A 20,999-nucleotide genomic window follows, 5' to 3' on the forward strand; every position below is an offset into this window, starting at 1 on the left:
TAAATGGCCTGTATTTATATAGCGCTTTTCTAGTCCCTAAGGACCCCAAAGCGCTTTACATATCCAGTCATTCACCCATTCACACACACATTCACACACTGGTGATGACAAGCTACGTTGTAGCCACAGCCACCCTGGGGGGCACTGACAGAGGCGAGATTTATTGACAGACATCAATTAAATAAGTACACGTGTACCTCAGTAATATAGTTCTGCCACTTATCTGCTCTAATGACTGGAAATCTGATATCCAGTCACCAGCACAGCTCACTCACTTACAGTCACTTACTTCACTGTTTTTGCTCCTGAGCAAATCAGTATGTTTTAGATTAAAGTTGTTTCATAACTGCATAATTTTACTGAAGTTTAATGTGTCACCGGAGCACATGTGGACCTGAACCATTCGCTTGTTTTAATTATCTGATGTTTACATGTGTTACACTTTTTTAATCTTGCAAGACAGGATTACGTTATTGTTTTTTAAAAATGTTTATTCAATTATATTCTGAGGCCAGTTATCTGGTATAATTTTTGGAAGTCCATTAAAATAAAAATAAAATCAGATGTGTGGTCTTTTGGTTGTTTTTTTTTTTGTTCAATAAGCAGATGTTGGTGTTTCAGCAATGCAGTAACTTAAGTTTAAAAGGCTTGTTAGAAACTATGAAACACATCATACAGACTTGTGGACATTAGAAGACAACTAATAATCATCATGAATAAGATTAAAGGCAGGAAGGTGTCCTTTATAACTAATAATATTAACAGTGGTTGGCACCTCCAAATTTATATCATAGTCTGTCTGCAGCTGAGACAATACAAACTCAAACTGTGGGGAGAAGATTATATCACTTCAGTTTAAATTGAGCTGGAAGCGCCACATTTTCACAGACTTCTTTATTTATAGCATTTTTTACGTGTTGTATAGATTATACAGTTAGGTCTATAAATAACTGGACAGAGAGAACTTAATTTCTAATTTTGGTTCTGTACATACACTAAAATCAATTTTAAATGAAACAACTCAGATGTGTTTGAAGTGCAGACTTTCAGCTTTAATTCAGGGGGTTGAACAAAGAGATTGCAGAAAAATGTGAGGAACTAAAGCATGTTTAACACAATCCCTTCATTTCAGGGGAAATGTAGAGGAAAAATTAGAAAATTAAATAACTTAATCAAATTAATTAAATAATAAGATTGTCAGCTGATAACCAGCTTCATGCGACCGCTTATCCTGGTCCCAGTGTTAGGGTCAGTGAATCCAGTTAACAGAAAGATATCATGGATATACGTGACTGACTTTTTAGACTCAAGATTAATAATCAAATAAATAATAAAAATTATAGTCTAACATCCAGAAATCTGTATGATGTGTTTCATTATGTCTAACAAGCCTTGTACAGTTAAAGTTAACAGTTACTACATGACTGAAACACCAACATTATCTCTTTTATTAAAACATGCATATTAGGGCTGGGTATCGTCACTCATGTCTAGAATCGATTCGATTCCGATTCACAAGGTCCCGAATCGATTCAATTTGATTCCCCTCCACGATTCAATTCAATTTGATTCAATTTGAATCGGGGAAATTTTGCCTCAGACAATCAGAAATATTATAATTCAGATCATGCATCAGTACATTTCTATATTTTTATATCTATAAAAAGAAATCTGACACTTGCGAGACTTTATCAAAGGTGTGAGCATCACAGCAGATGCCTTTGTGGCAAAGTAGCTGAGGATAAAACAGAGAAAAACATGAAGGTTTTCCTGTCCTGGGATTTTATAAAAATATTCTGCAGTAGATCAAAAACGAAAGAAAACCATTAATGAACATATGAACATTACCTGATGCTGCTGACGTGAAGCAGAGCAAAATTATTTTATTACAGACACAGCTGAGCGTTTTGCAATTTTGCATAATTTTAAAAAGTTAAAATTTGTTCAGTATTGAACGTCAGAAATGAGGCTTTGTTTTCGGAAGTAAGTAAAAGGAAAAAAAACAGCGGCTGACAGGCTGTAAAAACGGTAGACTTGTGCGTAACAAGCAAGCGAAGTAGAGGGAGAGAGAGAGAGAGAGAGAGAGGGAGAGAGAGAGAGAGAGAGAGAGAGAGAGAGAGAGAGCTGTGCATGAAGTGTGAGCTTATCCTGGTGGCAGCAAAACAATCAGAGGGAATTCATGACGATGTTTATGTGAAGCGTAGTTTGGATCTTCTTTTGCTGCTGGTTCGGTCAATATTGTTTGGAGAGAGATCAAACCTGCAGCTTCAGAATCAGCGCAAAAAAGGGCGTAAACACAAAGCGCGGACCCACCGAAATATCAGAATCAGCGAGCTGTCGGCTTTCAGCTCGTGTCCGTGCCGTCGGGTGAGAAAGTCACATCTCACTGATTCTGATGCGTCGGCGGCTCCGCGCTTTGTGTTTACGTCTTTGTGCAGAATCCGTGTTCCTGCTCTCATTTTAGCTGTTTTAGCTGTTTGGTGGTTGTTGAAATTTTGGGAGGTTTACCTGAGATTCTGGCATTTCGGGCAAAATAAATTTATATCAAAAAATCGATTCAGGATTTTAATGAATCGATATCACGTTATTCAAGCGAGAATCGATTTTAATCGATAAATCGATAATCAAAACCCACCCCTAATGCATATACACGGGTCACACTGCTTATTGAAACCCCCCCAAAGATCAGATCTGAATCAGACAGGTTTTTGTTTTTTGTTTTCAAATTTTAGACTTTGCTTCTATTGGACTTTTTATCAGTAACACGTGCTTACTTTTTGCAGGAACAGTTGAAACTAACATAAATAAATAACTCGAGAGGTGATAGTCAGCAGGGGTTTTACAAGTTGTGTGCCGCGTTGTCGGCGGTATAAGCTCGACCACTTGCAAGGTGAGCTGGCAGACATCACTGAAATCATCAGAGATGATTAGGTTCATTTTCATTCAGTGTCTGAGCACGGGGTGCTCAGACACTGAGGAGACAAAGAACACTAACACTGGCAAGAGGACATGTCAGGGTCGGGAACGCACTGGGGATTTATTGTTGTTTGGATTATTTTGCATCACTGTAAATAAATGCACTGACCTCATCAAAGAGTCCAGCATTTGGGTCCTCATTCCCCTCATCATAGTCTGCCACGCAGGCCGTGACAGAAAAGCCCACTAAAAGAACGCCCACCAGACCAAAGCAATGGTTTTGACTTGATCAGCATTAACCCCGCCCCCTGACTTTGATGGGTGAAGCTGACAAATAAAATGTATTTATGAACAGCGATGCAGGGCCAGGAGTAGCAACGTGAATTAAATAAATACATCATTAAATGATTCATTAAATGTGTCAGTAATATAAGTAAAATAGAAAACAAACCAATAATTGATTAAATATGTAATTAAGTAATTTGAATTGTACATAAATAAATAATGAAAGATTTTAAATGAAATTAATAATTCATTATTAATATTATTCTTTAATTGATTATGTAAATTTTTTAATTAATTGCTGAAATAATTAATTCATTAGTGATGTATTTATTTAATACAACCATAAATATGTAAAGCGCTTTGGGGTCCTTAGGGACTATTAAAGCGCTATATAAATACAGGCCATTTACCATTTACCATAAAATTATTGCTAGTTTACGTAAAATAAATCTAAGACATCAATATTAAAGGTTAAATTATGATAATGAATACATGCAACTATAACTGATGACATAAAAATTAGGATTTCTTAAGCTAAAGCCAAAGTGCTGACTCATTTTGCATGTTACTCTCAAGTGTTTTCCCTAATGACAATAACATAATTACACTTTAGCCACAAGAGGGCAGCAACATTAACACAAGTTACATGTATATAAAGGTACAGTGATTATATTACAGTGATTTTGACAAAAACAAAACAGAAGTTGATGGCAGTGTGTTTTTCCATGACAGAATAATTACGCACACCCCACTTTGCAGTTATTTATTTGTAAAACATGTTTGGAATCATGTATGATTTTCGTTCCACTTCTCACGTGTTCACCACTTTGTGTTGGTCTTTCACGTGGAATTCCAATAAAATTGATTCATGTTTGTGGCTGTAATGTGACAAAATGTGGGAAAGTTCAAGGGGGCCGAATACTTTTGCAGCCACTGTAAAGTTCACTATCAGTAACATCATAGCACCCACCCAGCTGTATAGAAACTCCGTCATGCTAGCTATTACGAGTTATTGTAACTGACTGTAAAAAGTCAGCACAAGGAAAATAAACTCCACCTAAACTTGGTTTATATCTGACCCAGATAGACTGCAGGTCATAACTTCTTACCTGAAGTTCAGTTCACCTGACACTCGGACCGGCAGCCGCCTCGGGTCTCTCCTCCTCCTGCCTCCCCTTCCCCTCATCCACCTGCTGCCTCTGTGGAAGCCCCGCCATAGCCACCACCAAACAACTGACTTATTTTTACACATCGACCAGCATCCGGCAAATCCACCACCTTTCATTGTTTAACCGTTACAAAAATATAAAAAAAAAATTTAAAAAAACATCATCGGCCCATAAAAACTAAAAATCACCATCGGTATGCCCGATGGCCAGTCCAGCTATGGTCGTGCCATCAGTTAACCCTTCATGTGCCAGCTGGGACACACGTGCCCAGGGTTACCGACCCCTACTCTAAAGCAGCTGATTTGGATTCCTGAGTTCAAATATATTTTCCCTTGGCTTTGTTTTCTTCCCATTTGTGGCTTTAATGTAGTGTTACATCCTGTTTGTTTGCTTCCATCTGTATACATGTCCAGATTCACTGTTATGTTTCTATTCTTACATTGCTGTGTGATCACTGTTCCCTCTGCTGACTGATGTGACCTTTTGTATCTTACACTGATACTTGTCATATTTGTATCTGCGCCTAAAAGATAAAACGTTTTCCATGCTAAAACACAGCTCCACCTCCTGCAGTTCTCCCTCTGAACCACTAGATGTCTCTGTTATCTAAATGAAGACGTGCAGCACAGCAACCACAGCAGCGCTCAGATCACACGTGTCCTGTTCTTATGTATAAAAGCATGAAACAGGTGAGACAGGTGGGATCAATATTAATGTTGTGGAAATATATGAAAAAGCAACAGAAGAGTGAAAACATTTTGTGTTTCTAGAAAGATCTTTCAGCTCAGAGCTGCTCACAGACTGTATTTACAAGTGACAAACTGCAATTCTACAGTACATCTACAGTATATATCAAATCTGTTCTGTATTCAAATCAATTGAGTGATGTTTGAAAGTCTTTCCAGGTGAGTTTGATCCAGGAGGATCTGAAGCCAGAGGCAGACAGAGACTGTGCAGAGACTGTAGAAGGACAGAGCAGCAGCAGAGCAGTCCAGATACACTGATGATCCTCTGTCAGATCCAGAGGGACACACAGGGATGATGCTGGACTTTACATTGTGTCTGACAGTGGAGCTGTTCTCAGAGCAGTTCACTCTGCAGCACTGACAGTCATCTGCACTTCATTCCTCTGTCAGTCACTGCTGGATGAAGCTCTCCTCTCCACCTCCCAGTAACATGGCCCAGTCAGAGCATCTCTACACACAAGCTGCTGCTGCTTCAACCTCTCTGGATCATCAGGACACAGCTGCTCCTCTCTCAGCACACACACCGTCCTGTTTACCATCATCACCTCCAACTGCAGAGAGAAGAAGGAAGAGCAGAGGAGATAAACGAGTGTTTCCAGAGACACTTTATCAGCTGTCAGTCAGTGATGCAGCACATCCAGTATAAAGAGCAGCAGGGACTTCAGTGCTGGGACTGTACTAGGACTCATTGATCATTCACTTTCTCTAATCTTTGGATTTTTACGGAAGTTGATGAAAATGTTTTTCACTCCTAGTTTGAGTTTGGACTTTCAGTCATTAGAAGAACCTTGGTGTGTCCACTCTGAGCTCTGTAGGAACCCCAACAACAAGCCCAACAATCCAGATGGACGGTTCCAACTGTTAACTGGAGGAATTCCATCCAAACATCTGCTCTCACTAAATTCTTCCTCACCTACAGACTGTGTTCTTCACTGCTTTAAACTTGGAAATGAATGCAGTCATTGGTCTGCATGCTGCTTTGTTCAGAGAGCTGATTGGCTGTTGACACTGTTTGATCAGAGCGTATCAGCCGTTACTATGGAGACCATAAAAGTCAGAAACAGGAAATGTTTGTGTCCAATCCTGAAGCCTGTCACCATTCTCCTCTCACAGCTTCACTGAGAAGCTGCAGCTTTACAGGAAACACTGGATCTTTGTTTCATACTGACTGTGTTTAGTACAATACTGCTGACAGCACCACCCACTCACTCCATCACTCTACTGACCTCAGAGTATCCAGTCTGTAGTCTGGACTCTGCTGAAGATCAGACAGCTGCTTCACATCTGGATCCTTCAGGTTGTTTCCCCACAGGTCCAGCTCTCTAAGATGGGAGGGGTTGGACTTCAGCGCTGCTGCCAGATAATCACAGCTGATCTCTGACAAACCACAGCGCTCCAATCTGTATAAAGAATGAAAGATGTAAGTTTATTAGACAAAGTGTGAGCTTGAAATCATTCAGTTTCATCATCTGTTCAGAGCTGAAGAAGGTTCAGAATGTAGAAGTTTAGCAAATGGAAACTCCAAACAGCTGAAGCCAACAGGAAGCAGCTTCAAACAGGAAACTGTGCAGAGTTTCAGACTATATGTCCTGATGCAGCCAGTTGGAGTTTGGAGATTTGAATCTCTGTTCTGTGACTAAGTCCTTGAATTATTTCTTCCAGTTTGTCCAAAAAGACAGACTAAGTATTGGACATGTGTTGTGGCTCCATTAGGGGAGCTTCTACATGTGATGTGATGGCCCCTCTGGGTCTGTCAGGTCACAGGACTGAAGAGAGCTCAAACTGGGCACACAGTTGTTCCAGTCTGGACCAAAGACTCTATACTGGGACTGAGGGACTGCTTTGACTGCACCCAGTGGGACTTTTTAAAGGCTCATGTTCTCACTTAGATCATCAATTTCTACTTACATTTCTTTCTGGGAAAATGGGGATTACTTTGAAAACAGGAAGTATTTTCCCCAATAAGCAGCCCTGGATTAGTAAATCACTCCAACATGTTCTCAGGCAGAAGAAGCTGTCTTGTTATGAGGGGGAGAAGAAAAAGATTGAGGCACAGAAACTTGTTGAAAGAGAGATGAAGCAGCTAAAATCAGGTGTAAAAGTAAAGCAGAGGATGAGCTGAATAAAGGACACTCAAGGCTGGCTTGGAAAGGAATGAAGTCCATGGTGGGGATGCAGAACAAGGAGCAAAGATGAATGTGATGCTGAATCAGCAGAAGACTTGGACTCATTTGATTCCAGCTTTGATATCATTGATTTCAATGAAGAGCTTTGTGATTGTAGCAAAGGGCTGGTAGCTCTGAGAGTCCCACTGATGAGGTGTTTGTGTGGAAATCTCTTAGTGGGACCAAAGAGAGAAAAAGCCCTGGTCCTGATGCTTTGGGAGGGAAATGATTGAAGTGTGCTGTGAGGAACTGACTGGGACATTTTCACACATTTTCCAGTCCTCCTTGGAACAACAGGAAGTTCCCAGCATATGGAAACAAAGGTTAAGCGTCCTATGGCACTCAGTAGGGATGGGTACCGGTATCCGGTGCCATTATGGCACCAGTTCTGACATAAACGGTAGTAACCAGACCGAAAAGTAGCGCACATTTCGGTGCTTTTTTTCCCCCTGAGATGTCATACACTTTGGATTCTAGCCAATCATTTTACCTTTCCAAGGATAGTTTACAGGTACGTACGTTCTTTTAGAGCAGAGCTACAGATTAAAAATGCCGAAGGCAAAGCGGTCAAAAGTCTGGCTGTACTTCACAGCAAAAGATGCAAACTCAGCAGCCTGCAACAAGTGCTTTAAGGTGATACTGTGCAAAGGAGGTAACACCTCCAATCTAATGAAACACCTGGCAACGCATAGTGTTTTTTTAAAAGCTGAGAAATGCACCGTGTTTGATAGCTTGCTGCGAGACCTCACACTGAGCACATCTACTGCGGGTGTGGTGCCTGTTATTGGACCCGGAGTTAGCAACATCCCCCAAGAACCGGAAGAGGAGAGTCCTGGCCCCTAGCCCTGCCAGTGTAGCAGAAATTATGACGGATCATGATGTTGGCAGCAGCAGCCGTTCTTCTCTGCGTGAGTAGCTTAATGTTGTTTGTGTGTAATTTACGTTGAGTAGGCTAACCACGTTATTAAATTAATGCATATAAGGTAAACTAGCAAACACCGTCGTAGTTACATGTGGCTGTCTTCTTGTTTGATGGCAGATACTCCCTTCAACCTGACCAAAAAGGCTAAAATGACCAAAGAAAAACTGGAAAACAGCTAAACATGAGAGGTTTTTGGACAAAGTTTGTGTTCTCCATTCTTTAAGCACCTTTTAAGCACCGGCACCGTTTCAAAAGTACCGGATTGGCACCGGTATCGGATAAAACCTAAACGATACCTATCCCTAGCACTCAGTGATGATGGTGCTACCTCTTTGTAAAGGAACAAACTGTAATCTGAAGCTTCAAATGGAACTAAGACTTCCTCCACTAGGTGGCAGTGTCTGATGAGAAAGTCTTAGTGGAGCTGGCCTGGAGTCAGAAACAGGAAGACGCAGGATTTGGGCTGAAATGGGGAAAAGTGGTTAGCACTAGTGCCTTAAAGCAAGAAGGTTGTAGGTTGAAGCTTGTTGGTCAGCTGGGCCTTTCTGTGGAGGTTGGATGCTCTCCCACAGTCCAATGAAATGCTGCTTAGGTTCATTGGTCCTTCTAAATTGGCTGTAGGTGTGGATGTGAGAGAGTGCTTCTCTGTCTCTCTCTGTTGGCCCTGTGATGGACTGCTCACCTGTGCAGGTGGACCACGCCTCTTGCCCTATGACAGCTAGGGCACAGGCTGCAGCCCTTTGAGCCTAAGCTGAATAAACAGTTAGCAAAAATGATCCATAGATGGCCTGAAATTCCCCAGTTAGCAGTTTGGTAGATAGCTATGACATGCTAATCCCATCCAGCAGCTGTATTCCAACTGTAAGCTGATCCCTGCTGAGCCAAAGCACTTTTTAATATACAAATTACAACCTTTAATAAAAACCTATTGGTCAGCATCTTATTAGCCTGCTGTTAGCTTCATTCCACAGAAAACTGAGAGAAACTAACAGAGTTGATAAAGAATAAAGAGAAATGTGCTGATTTAAAGCCTTTGAAGTGCTTCAGATGATCTCTGTCCACTTCTGTCCACTCATTCATTCATGTAAGCTTCTAATGCAGCTTTGATCTTCACAGTCTGCTTTATGAAACTCATTCTAACCCTGAATGTCAGAGTGTTCCTCCTTCTCTTTCCCATCATTCATGCTGGCAGTGGAGGAGATTTGGATGTTGGACTGTGTTTTGGATGATGTGTGTATGTTTGTGTTGGACTGCTGTCTGTAAAGCAAATAGACATTTTGCTTTTGATTTCAGTGTCAGACAGACTTTAAGGTGGAATGAAGAGTTTGAGAGTTTCACAGTGAATTATCCAGTGGAGGATTTTTCTTCTTCTTTGAAGGATTGAAATGTGAACATTGTTCTGCTGCAATCAATGGACTAAACCAGAGAAGAAGAAAACAGACTTTACCATGAAGATCCTCAGTGTGGATCAGTATAATATCAGCCTGATGTCTGCAGTTTAGTGTCAGCACAACTTTCACATCATATTCATCTCAGCACAACTAAAACATGCTGACTGACCTCAGAGTTTCAAGTCCACATCCTGGACTCTCCAGGAAACCACACAGATACTTCACTCCTGAATCCTGTAGCTTGTTCTTAGTCGACGACCACCACTCATTACCCAGGACCAGCTCTCTCAGATGGGAGGGGTTGGACTTCAGTGCTGCTGCCAGATAATCACAGCTGATCTTTGACAAATCACAGCTCTTCAATCTGTATAAAGAATGAAAGATGTAAGTTTATTAGACAAAGTGCTTGAAATCATTCAGTGTTTCATCATCTGTTCAGAGCTGAAGAAGGTTCAGAATGTAGAAGTTTAGCAAATGGAAACTCCAAACAGCTGAAGCCAACAGGAAGCAGCTTCAAACAGGAAACTGTGCAGAGTTTCAGACTATATGTCCTGATGCAGCCAGTTGCATTTTTTAGATTTGAATCTCTGTTCTGTGACTAAGTCCTTGAATCATTTCTTCCAGTTGGTCCAACAAGACAGACTAAGTATTGGACATGTGTTGTGGCTCCATTAGGGGAGCTTCTAAATGTGATGTGATGGCCCCTCTGGGTCTGTCAGGTCACAGGACTGAAGAGAGCTCAAACTGGGCACACAGTTGTTCCAGTCTGGACCAAAGACTCTATACTGGGACTGAGGGACTGCTTTGACTGCACCCAGTGGGACTTTTTAAAGGCTCATGTTCTCACTTAGGCTACGTTCACACTGCAGGTCTTAATGCTCAATTCCGATTTTTTGATCAAATCCGATTTTTTTGTCTGCTTGTTCACACTATAAATAAAATGCGACAGCAAACGCGCTCTAGTGTGAACACTTAAAGAAGATGTCACACACAACGCGCTCTGTTTAGACCCAGAGCAAACAATATTGTTTGACTGATGGCCCTTAATATAAAGGCTTTGGACTTTACGTTTCCCAGTTTTTGCTTTAAGTTATTTTGTTATTTACATAATAATGTAGATAACCTAATAATTATCCTTATTGCTGTTTTAGAGGAGCGGTGCTTCAAAGGATAGTTGCAGATTTCTGTCAGATTCTGCAGATTATACAGTACAAATAAAATGTTCACGTTTCTCCAACGTTGACTTCCCAACAGTTTCACTAACATCTACACTGGATGGCCAGGAAGCGTTCGCGATGTCTTCTCGGGCGCTTCTCCGGCGCTGATAATTGGCATCTGTCTTCTGTCAGTGACGTAAATGACGGCTTTAATGCGACATGACCGTTCAAACAGCAGTCGCTTTCTAAAACATCGGATATGTATTGGATTCAGTACCACATATGAAAGTGACCAAGATCGGATTTGAAAATATCGGATTTGTGCCGTTCACACTGTCATACCATGATCGGATATGGGTCGCATAGGGTCAAAAAAATCGGATTTGATGCGCTTTCGCATCCAGTGTGAACGTAGCCTTAGATCATCGATTTCTACTTACATTTCTTTCTGGGAAAAATGGGCATTACTTTGAAAACAGGAACTATTTTCCCCAATAGGCAGCCCTGGATTAGTAAATGGCTCCAACATGTTCTCAGGCAGAAGAAGCTGTCTTGTTATGAGGGAGAGAAGAAAAAGATTGAGGCACAGAAACTTGTTGAAAGAGAGATAAAGCAGCTAAAATCAGGTGTAAAAGTAAAGCAGAGGATGAGCTGAATAAAGGACACTCAAGGCTGGCTTGGTAAGGAATGAAGTCCATGGTGGGGATGCAGAACAAGGAGCAAAGATGAATGTGATGCTGAATCAGCAGAAGACTTGGACTCATTGGATTCCAGCTTTAAAATCATTGATTTCAATGAAGAGCTTTGTGATTGTAGCAAAGGGCTGGTAGCTCTGAGAGTCCCACTGATGAGGTGTTTGTGTGGAAATCTCTTAGTGGGACCAAAGAGAGAAAAAGCCCTGGTCCTGATGCTTTGGGAGGGAAATGATTGAAGTGTGCTGTGAGGAACTGACTGGGAGATTTTCATACATTTTCCAGTCCTCCTTGGAACAACAGGAAGTTCCCAGCATATGGAAATAAAGGTTAAGTGTCCTATGGCACTCAGAAGGGATGGGTACCGGTATCCGGTGCCATTATGGCACCAGTTCTGACATAAACGGTAGTAACCAGACCGAAAAGCAGCGCACATTTCGGTGCTTTTTTTTCCTGACATGTCATACACTTTGGATTCTAGCCAATCATTTTACCTTTCCAAGGACAGTAGGCGGGCCCAGGTACGTACGTTCTTTTAGAGCAGAGCTACAGATTAAAAATACCCAAGGCGAAGCGGTCAAAGTCTGGCTGTACTTCACAGCAAAAGATGCAAACTCAGCTGCCTGCAACAAGTGCTTCAAGGTGATACTGTACAAAGGAGGTAACACCTCGAATCTGATGAAACACCTGGCGACGCATAGCGTTTTTTTAAAAGCTGAGAAATGCACCGTATTTGATAGCTTGCTGCGAGACCTCGCACCGAGCACATCTACTGAGGGTGTGGTGCCTGTTATCGGACCCGGAGTTAGCAACATCCCCCATGAACCCGAAGAGGAGAGTCCTGGCCCCTAGCCCTGCCAGTGTAGCAGAAATGATGACGGATGATGATGGCAGCAGCAGCCGTTCTCCTCTGTGTGAGTAGCTTAATGTTCTTTGTAATTTACATTGAGTAGGCTAACCACGTTATTAAATTAATGCACGTAAAGTGAACTAGCAAACACCGTCGTAGTTACATGCGGCTGTCTTCTTGTTTGATGGCAGATACTCCCTTCACCCTGGTAAAAAGTCTAAAATGACCAAAAAAAAGGAAAACAGCTAAACATGAGAGGTTTTTGGACAAAGTTTGTGTTCTCCATTCTTTAAGCACCTTTTAAGCACCGTAAAAGCACCGGCACCGTTTCAAAAGTACCAGGTTGGCACCGGTATCGGATAAAACCTAAATGATACCCATCCCTAGCACTCAGTGATGATGGTGCTGTGGCCCCACCACCTCCACCTCTTTGTAAAGGAACTAACTGTAATCTGAAGCTTCAAATGGAACTAAGACTTCCTCCACTAGGTGGCAGTGTCTGATGAGAAAGTCTTAGTGGAGCTGGCCTGGAGTCAGAAACAGGAAGATGCAGGATTTGGGCTGAAATGGGGAAAAGTGGTAAGCACTAGTGCCTTAAAGCAAGAAGGTTGTAGGTTGAAGCTTGTTGGTCAGCTGGGCCTTTCTGTGGAGGTTGGATGCTCTCCCACAGTCCAATGAAATGCTGCTTAGGTTCATTGGTGCTTCTAAATTGGCTGTAGGTGTGGATGTGAGAGAGTGCTTCTCTGTCTCTCTCTGTTGGCCCTGTGATGGACTGCTCACCTGTGCAGGTGGACCACGCCTCTTGCCCTATAACAGCTAGGGCACAGGCTGCAGCCCTGTGAGCCTAAGCTGAATAAACAGTTAGCAAAAATGATCCATAGATGGCCTGAAATTCCCCAGTTAGCAGTTTGGTAGATAGCTATGACATGCTAATCCCATCCAGCAGCTGTATTCCAACTGTAAGCTGATCCCTGCTGAGCCAAAGCACTTTTTAATATACAAATTACAACCTTTAATAAAAACCTATTGGTCAGCATCTTATTAGCCTGCTGTTAGCTTCATTCCACAGAAAACTGAGAGAAACTAACAGAGTTGATAAAGAATAAAGAGAAATGTGCTGATTTAAAGCCTTTGAAGTGCTTCAGATGATCTCTGTCCACTTCTGTCCACTCATTCATTCATGTAAGCTTCTAATGCAGCTTTGATCTTCACAGTCTGCTTCATGAAACTCATTCTAACCCTGAATGTCAGAGTGTTCCTCCTTCTCTTTCCCATCATTCATGCTGGCAGTGGAGGAGATTTGGATGTTGGACTGTGTTTTGGATGATGTGTGTATGTTTGTGTTGGACTACTGTCTGTAAAGCAAACGCACATTTTGCTTTGGATTTCAGTGTCAGACAGACTATAAGGTGGAATGAAGAGTTGGAAAGTTTCACAGTGAATTATCCAGTGGAGGATTTTTCTTCTTCTTTGAAGGTTTGAAATGTGAACATTGTTTTGCTACAGTCAATGGACTAAACCAGAGAAGAAGAAAACAGACTTTACCATGAAGATCCTCAGTGTGGATCAGTATAATATCAGCCTGATGTCTGCAGTTTAGTGTCAGCACAACTTTCACATCATAATCATCTCAGCACAACTAAAACATGCTGACTGACCTCAGAGTTTCAAGTCTACATCCTGGACTCTCCAGGAAACCACACAGATGCTTCACTCCTGAATCTTGCAGCTTGTTGTTGTCACTCAGGTCCAGCTCTCTCAGATGGGAGGGGTTGGACTTCAGCGCTGCTGCCAGATAATCACAGCTGATCTTTGACAAACCACAGACACTCAATCTGTATAAAGAATGAAAAATGTAAGTTTATTAGACAAAGTGTGATCTTGAAATCATTCAGTGTTTCATCATCTGTTCAGAGCTGAAGAAGGTTCAGAATGTAGAAGTTTAGAAAATGGAAACTCCAAACAGCTGAAGCCAACAGGAAGCAGCTTCAAACAGGAAACTGTGCAGAGTTTCAGACTCTATGTCCTGATGCAGCCAGTTGGAGTTTGGAGATTTGAATCTCTGTTCTGTGACTAAGGCTACGTTCACACTGCAGGTCTTAATGCTCAATTCCGATTTCTTGATCAAATCCGATTTTTTTGTCTGCTTGTTCACACTACAAATAAAATGCGACAGCAAACGGTCTCTAGTGTGAACGCTCTACGCGGCCCACATGCGCAAAAGAAGATGTCACACACAACTCACTCTGTTTAGACCCAGAGCAAACAATATTGTTTGACTGATGGCCCTTAATAATAAAGACTTCGGACTTTACGTTTCCCAATTTTTGCTTTAGGTTTTTTGTTATTTACATAATAATGTAAATAACCTAATAATTATCCTTATTGCTGTTTTAGAGAGGAGCGGTGCTTCAAAGGATAGTTGCAGATTTCTGTCAGAATCTGCAGATTATACAGTATAACCTTCCTCTTGTGTTAGCTTTCTGTTATCATCTCTTATGTTAACGGGTCGGTTTTGACCCGTGAATTAAACCAGCTATAAAATACACTAAAAACAATAAGTTATCATCCAATTTGTTTCTCATCTCTTGGTTACCTTGTTAGGCTTGCTTATCCATGAAAATGTTGGTTTTAATACCTTTGGTGTGGGCCCCTGGGTCTTTTTTTGTCACAATACCCCTCGATTTCAATTAAAAAAAAATAGTAAAATTAACCTCAAGTGAATCATATTAATAAATAAAAGGTTTTTGTGTTACCTGACTATTACTGAGGGGTATAGGACACATCTCTTAAATAAATCTGTTTTATAGATTTTTTCATTTTAAGATTAATAACTAAAATGACATCTATGGTGTTACGGGTCAGTTTCGACCCATAGATATTTACATCAAGAAAAGACAAAAAAAAATTTTTTTTTCAGCAATAGACCTTTAATATAAACTAAAAAAAAGGAAAAAGTCCACTCCTCCTTTGTTTTGGTTATAGTCATGGGTAATTGTGGGCTTTTTATCACTTCCCAATGATACAGCTACACCTTTGTGATGTTTCCTTTGTGAAGTTCTTGTCCGAGGTCATATCTGGTAAAAAATAAAATAAAATATCATAGCTGATATTGTGACCCTGCAGTCCTGTGGTCATATCGAGGACCACACATTTTCATTGGTTCTTCTCAGGGATGCCACTCACAGCTTCGACTGTGAAAATCTGTACATTCCAGGCATAGTTGGTTTTTGCATCACAGGCTTCCCAGATTTTTCTGCCGTATTTCCCTGGCTTACTGGGTATGTATTGCCGGAAGGGGCATTTTCCTCGAAAAGTGGACAAGACATTCATCCACTGTCACCTCTGGCCCTGGGATGAACATCAGCGGAAGAAGCTGCACGCATCTCTCCCAGATATCCCTGATGGGAGCAAGCTTGTCAGACTCTCTGTTGTCAAATCTGAGGTCTCTTGAATCAAAATGATATCAAATGTGTGAAGTGACATCGTTGCCCAGAAAATATTGATGCGTCCCATAGACTATCAGTGGCCTCATTGCAGCATCTGTACACTCCAGCAAGAAGAAGAACACATCCAGGTATTCCTCATCAATATCTTTCCACATGTCGCCATGGACTTTTTTTCCTTCAAAGGTTTATCATAGTAATGATGATTCTTTTTAGTGACAATGGCATAAATAGCTCAAAACTTCTCTTGATGTCACTGACTTTGGTCAGAGCAAACCTTGTGATTCCAGGGGTCATTTTGATGACATTTGCAGCAGCTGCCCTGCTATGTACATCATGAGGTACTGAGCTCCAAAAGATCTTACCATTTTTGGACTTGAATCTTTCAGCAGGAGTAGCTTCAGCACCAGCGACCTCCACCTCTGATCAGATGTGTCAATGTCTTCTGGATGATAGTCCACATTGTCTTCCTCCTCAGAAACCTGCCCATCTGAATCGCTGTGCTGCTCTATGTAGTGTTTTAGCTGACAGTTCACTTATGATTTCAGTTTTGGCTTTAATTATTGCTTTATACTCATAATATTGTACCTGGGTCGAAACCGACCCTAACAACTCAAAGGTCATAATTTCAACTAGGGCATTTTATAATTTAGTGAAAAGATTTTTTTTGTTTTATTTTGTAGAAATAGAGGTTCCTGACAAAGTCAAAAAGCCTTGATACAATAAACAAATGTATGTGATTTTTTTATGCGTTTGAAATTTAAAATGGGTCGGTGCCGACCCTAACACAAGAGGAGGGATAAGTAAAATGTTCACGTTTCTCCAATGTTGTCTTCCCAACAGTTTCACTAACATCTACACTGGATGGCCAGGAAGCGTTCGCAATGTCTTCTCGGGCGCTTCTCCGGCGCTGATAATTGGCGTCTGTCTTGTGTCAGTGACGTAAAAGATGGATTTAATGCGACATGAGCGTTCAAACAGCAGTCGCTTTCTAAAACATCGGATATGTATCGGATTCAGTACCACATACGAAAGTGACCAAGATCGGATTTGAAAATATCGGATTTGTGCCGTTCACACTGTCATACCATGATCGGATATGGGTCGCATAGGGTCAAAAAAATTGGATTTGATGCGCTTTCGCCTGCAGTGTGAACGTAGCCTATGTCCTTGAATCATTTCTTCCACTTTGTCCAACAAGACAGACTCAGTATTGGACATGTGTTGTGGCTCCATTAGGGGAGCTTCTAAATGTGACGTGATGGCCCCTCTGGGTCTGTCAGATCACAGCACTGAAGAGAGCTCAAACTAGGCACACAGTTGTTCCAGTCTGGACCAAAGACTCTATTCTGGGACTGAGGGACTGCTTTGACTGCACCCACTGGGACTTTTTAAAGGCTCATGTTCTCACTTAGGCTACGTTCACACTGCAGGTCTTAATGCTCAATTCCGATTTTTTGATCAAATCCGATTTTTTTGTCTGCTTGTTCACACTATAAATAAAATGCGACAGCAAACGCGCTCTAGTGTGAACACTCAAAGAAGATGTCACACACAACGCGCTCTGTTTAGACCCAGAGCAAACAATATTGTTTAACTGATGGCCCTTAATATAAAGGCTTCGGACTTTACGTTTCCCAGTTTTTGCTTTAAGTTATTTTGTTATTTACATAATAATGTAGATAACCTAATAATTATCCTTATTGCTGTTTTAGAGGAGCGGTGCTTCAAAGGATAGTTGCAGATTTCTGTCAGATTCTGCAGATTATAGAGTACAAATAAAATGTTCACGTTTCTCCAACGTTGACTTCCCAACAGTTTCACTAACATCTACACTGGATGGCCAGGAAGCGTTCGCGATGTCTTCTCGGGCGCTTCTCCGGCGCTGATAATTGGCATCTGTCTTGTGTCAGTGACGTAAAAGACGGCTTTAATGCGACATGACCGTTCAAACAGCAGTCGCTTTCTAAAACATCGGATATGTATCGGATTCAGTACCACATACCAAAGTGACCAAGATCGGATTTGAAAATATCGGATTTGTGCCGTTCACACTGTCATACCATGATCGGATATGGGTCGCATAGGGTCAAAAAAATCGGATTTGATGCGCTTTCGCATGCAGTGTGAACGTAGCCTTAGATCATCGATTTCTACTTACATTTCTTTCTGGGAAAAATGGGCATTACTTTGAAAACAGGAACTATTTTCCCCAATAGGCAGCCCTGGATTAGTAAATGGCTCCAACATGTTCTCAGGCAGAAGAAGCTGTCTTGTTATGAGGGAGAGAAGAAAAAGATTGAGGCACAGAAACTTGTTGAAAGAGAAATAAAGCAGCTAAAATCAGGTGTAAAAGTAAAGCAGAGGATGAGCTGAATAAAGGACACTCAAGGCTGGCTCTGAAAGGAATGAAGTCCATGGTGGGGATGCAGAACAAGGAGCAAAGATGAATGTGATGCTGAATCAGCAGAAGACTCATTTGATTCCAGCTTTGATATCATTGATTTCAATGAAGAGCTTTGTGATTGTAGGAAAGGGCTGGTAGCTCTGAGAGTCCCACTGATGAGGTGTTTGTGTGGAAATCTCTTAGTGGGACCAAAGAGAGAAAAAGCCCTGGTCCTGATGCTGTGGGAGGGAAATGATTGAAGTGTGCTGTGAGGAACTGACTGGGAGATTTTCACACATTTTCCAGTCCTCCTTGGAACAACAGGAAGTTCCCAGCATATGGAAATAAAGGTTAAGTGTCCTATGGCACTCAGTAGGGATGGGTACCGGTATCCGGTGCCATTATGGCACCAGTTCTGACATAAACGGTAGTAACCAGACCGAAAAGCAGCGCACATTTCGGTGCTTTTTTTTCCTGACATGTCATACACTTTGGATTCTAGCCAATCATTTTACCTTTCCAAGGATAGTAGGCGGGCCCAGGTACGTACGTTCTTTTAGAGCAGAGCTACAGAATTAAAATGCCCAAGGCGAAGCGGTCAAAAGTCTGGCTGTACTTCACAGCAAAAGATGCAAACTCAGCAGCCTGCAACAAGTGCTTTAAGGTGATACTGTGCAAAGGAGGTAACACCTCAAATCTGATGAAACACCTGGCGACGCATAGCGTTTTTTTAAAAGCTGAAAAATGCACCGTATTTGATAGCTTGCTGCGAGACCTCACACCGAGCACATCTACTGCGGGTGTGGTGCCTGTTATCAGACCCGGAGTTAGCAACATCCCCCATGAACCCGAAGAGGAGAGTCCTGGCCCCTAGCCCTGCCAATGTAGCAGAAATGATGAGGGATGATGATGGCAGCAGCAGCCGTTCTTCTCTGCGTGAGTAGCTTAATGTTGTTTGTTTACAATTTACGTTGAGTAGGCTAACCACGTTATTAAATTAATGCACGTAAGGTGAACTAGCAAACACCGTCGTAGTTACATGCGGCTGTCTTCTTGTTTGATGGCAGATGCTCCCTTCACCCTGGCAAAAAGTCTAAAATGACCAAAGAAAAAGGAAAACAGCTAAACCTGAGAGGTTTTTGGACAAAGTTTGTGTTCTCCATTCTTTAAGCACCTTTTAAGCACCGTAAAAGCACCGGCACCATTTCAAAAGTACCGGGTTGACACCGGTATCTGATAAAACCTAAACGATACCTATCCCTAGCACTCAGTGATGATGGTACTGTGGCCCCACCACCTCCACCTCTTTGTAAAGGAACTAACTGTAATCTGAAGCTTCAAATGGAACTAAGACTTCCTCCACTAGGTGGCAGTGTCTGATTAGAAAGTCTTAGTGGAGCTGGCCTGGAGTCAGAAACAAGAAGATGCAGGATTTGGGCTGAAATGGGGAAAAGTGGTTAGCACTAGTGCCTTAAAGCAAGAAGGTTGTAGGTTGAAGCTTTTTGGTCAGCTGGGCCTTTCTGTGGAGGTTGGATGCTCTCCCACAGTCCAATGAAATGCTGCTTAGGTTCATTGGTGCTTCTAAATTGGCTGTAGGTGTGGATGTGAGAGACTGCTTCTCTGTCTGTCTCTGTTGGCCCTGTGATGGACTGCTCACCTGTGCAGGTGGACCACGCCTCTTGCCCTATGACAGCTAGGGCACAGGCTCCAGCCCTGTGAGCCTAAGCTGAATAAACAGTTAGCAAAAATGATCCATAGATGGCCTGAAATTCCCCAGTTAGCAGTTTGGTAGATAGCTATGACATGCTAATCCAATCCAGCAGCTGTTTTCTAACTGTAAGCTGATCCCTGCTGAGCCAAAGCACCGGTACTTTTTAATATACAAATTACAACCTTTAATAAAAACCTATTGGTCAGCATCTTATTAGCCTGCTGTTAGCTTCATTCCACAGAAAACTGAGAGAAACTAACAGAGTTGATAAAGAATAAAGAGAAATGTGCTGATTTAAAGCCTTTGAAGTGCTTCAGATGATCTCTGTCCACTTCTGTCCACTCATTCATTCATGTAAGCTTCTAATGCAGCTTTGATCTTCACAGTCTGCTTTATGAAACTCATTCTAACCCTGAATGTCAGAGTGTTCCTCCTTCTCTTTCCCATCATTCATGCTGGCAGTGGAGGAGATTTGGATGTTGGACTGTGTTTTGGATGATGTGTGTATGTTTGTGTTGGACTGCTGTATCTAAAGCAAACGCACATTTTGCTTTGGATTTCAGTGTCAGACAGACTATAAGGTGGAATGAAGAGTTTGAGAGTTTCACAGTGAATTATCCAGTGGAGGATTTTTCTTCTTCTTTGAAGGTTTGAAATGTGAACATTGTTCTGCTACAGACAATAGACTAAACCAGAGAAGAAGAAAACAGACTTTACCATGAAGATCCCCAGTGTGGATCAGTATAATATCAGCCTGATGTCTGCAGTTTAGTGTCAGCACAACTTTCACATCATATTCATCTCAGCACAACTAAAACATGCTGACTGACCTCAGAGTTTCAAGTCCACATCCTGGACTCTCCAGGAAACCACACAGATGCTTCACTCCTGAATCTTGCAGCTTGTTGTTGTCACTCAGGTCCAGTTCTGTCAGATGGGAGGGGTTGGACTTCAGCGCTGCTGCTAGATAATCACAGCTGATCTTTGACAAACCACACTCCTTCAATCTGTATGAAGAACGAAAGATGTAAGTTTATTAGACAAAGTGTTTGAAATCATTCAGTGTTTCATCATCTGTTCAGAGCTGAAGAAGGTTCAGAATGTAGAAGTTTAGAAAATGGAAACTCCAAACAGCTGAAGCCAACAGGAAGCAGCTTCAAACA

The 20,999-nt window shown here is 41.7% G+C and overlaps 2 protein-coding genes across 7 annotated transcripts in view; both read right to left on the reverse strand.

Annotated features, from left to right (window-relative positions):
* Positions 1-6,329: 6,329 nt before the first annotated feature.
* On the reverse strand, positions 6,330-12,142 carry LOC135932265 (ribonuclease inhibitor-like). Its single transcript, XM_065469652.1, has 3 exons — positions 12,093-12,142; positions 9,764-9,958; positions 6,330-6,516 (listed from the first exon to the last, which is right to left on the reverse strand). The coding sequence occupies exons 1-3, from the start codon at positions 12,140-12,142 to the stop codon at positions 6,330-6,332; spliced, it is 432 nt and encodes a 143-aa protein (XP_065325724.1).
* Positions 12,143-13,917: 1,775 nt separating this feature from the next.
* Positions 13,918-20,999, reverse strand: part of LOC134619393 (NACHT, LRR and PYD domains-containing protein 12-like) — a 121,540-nt gene continuing 114,458 nt past the window's right edge. For all 6 annotated transcript variants that reach the window (XM_063465220.1, XM_063465218.1, XM_063465219.1 and 3 more), the window contains 2 exons: positions 20,667-20,843; positions 13,918-14,128 (listed from right to left, as the gene is read on the reverse strand). In XM_063465220.1, the coding sequence (XP_063321290.1) occupies positions 13,933-14,128; positions 20,667-20,843 (373 nt within the window). In that variant the 3' untranslated portion in view covers positions 13,918-13,932. The remainder of the gene's footprint in view (positions 14,129-20,666; positions 20,844-20,999) is intronic.

The sequence above is a fragment of the Pelmatolapia mariae genome, linkage group LG20 (genome assembly GCF_036321145.2).
Source record: "Pelmatolapia mariae isolate MD_Pm_ZW linkage group LG20, Pm_UMD_F_2, whole genome shotgun sequence".
NCBI classification, from domain to species: Eukaryota; Metazoa; Chordata; class Actinopteri; order Cichliformes; family Cichlidae; genus Pelmatolapia; species Pelmatolapia mariae.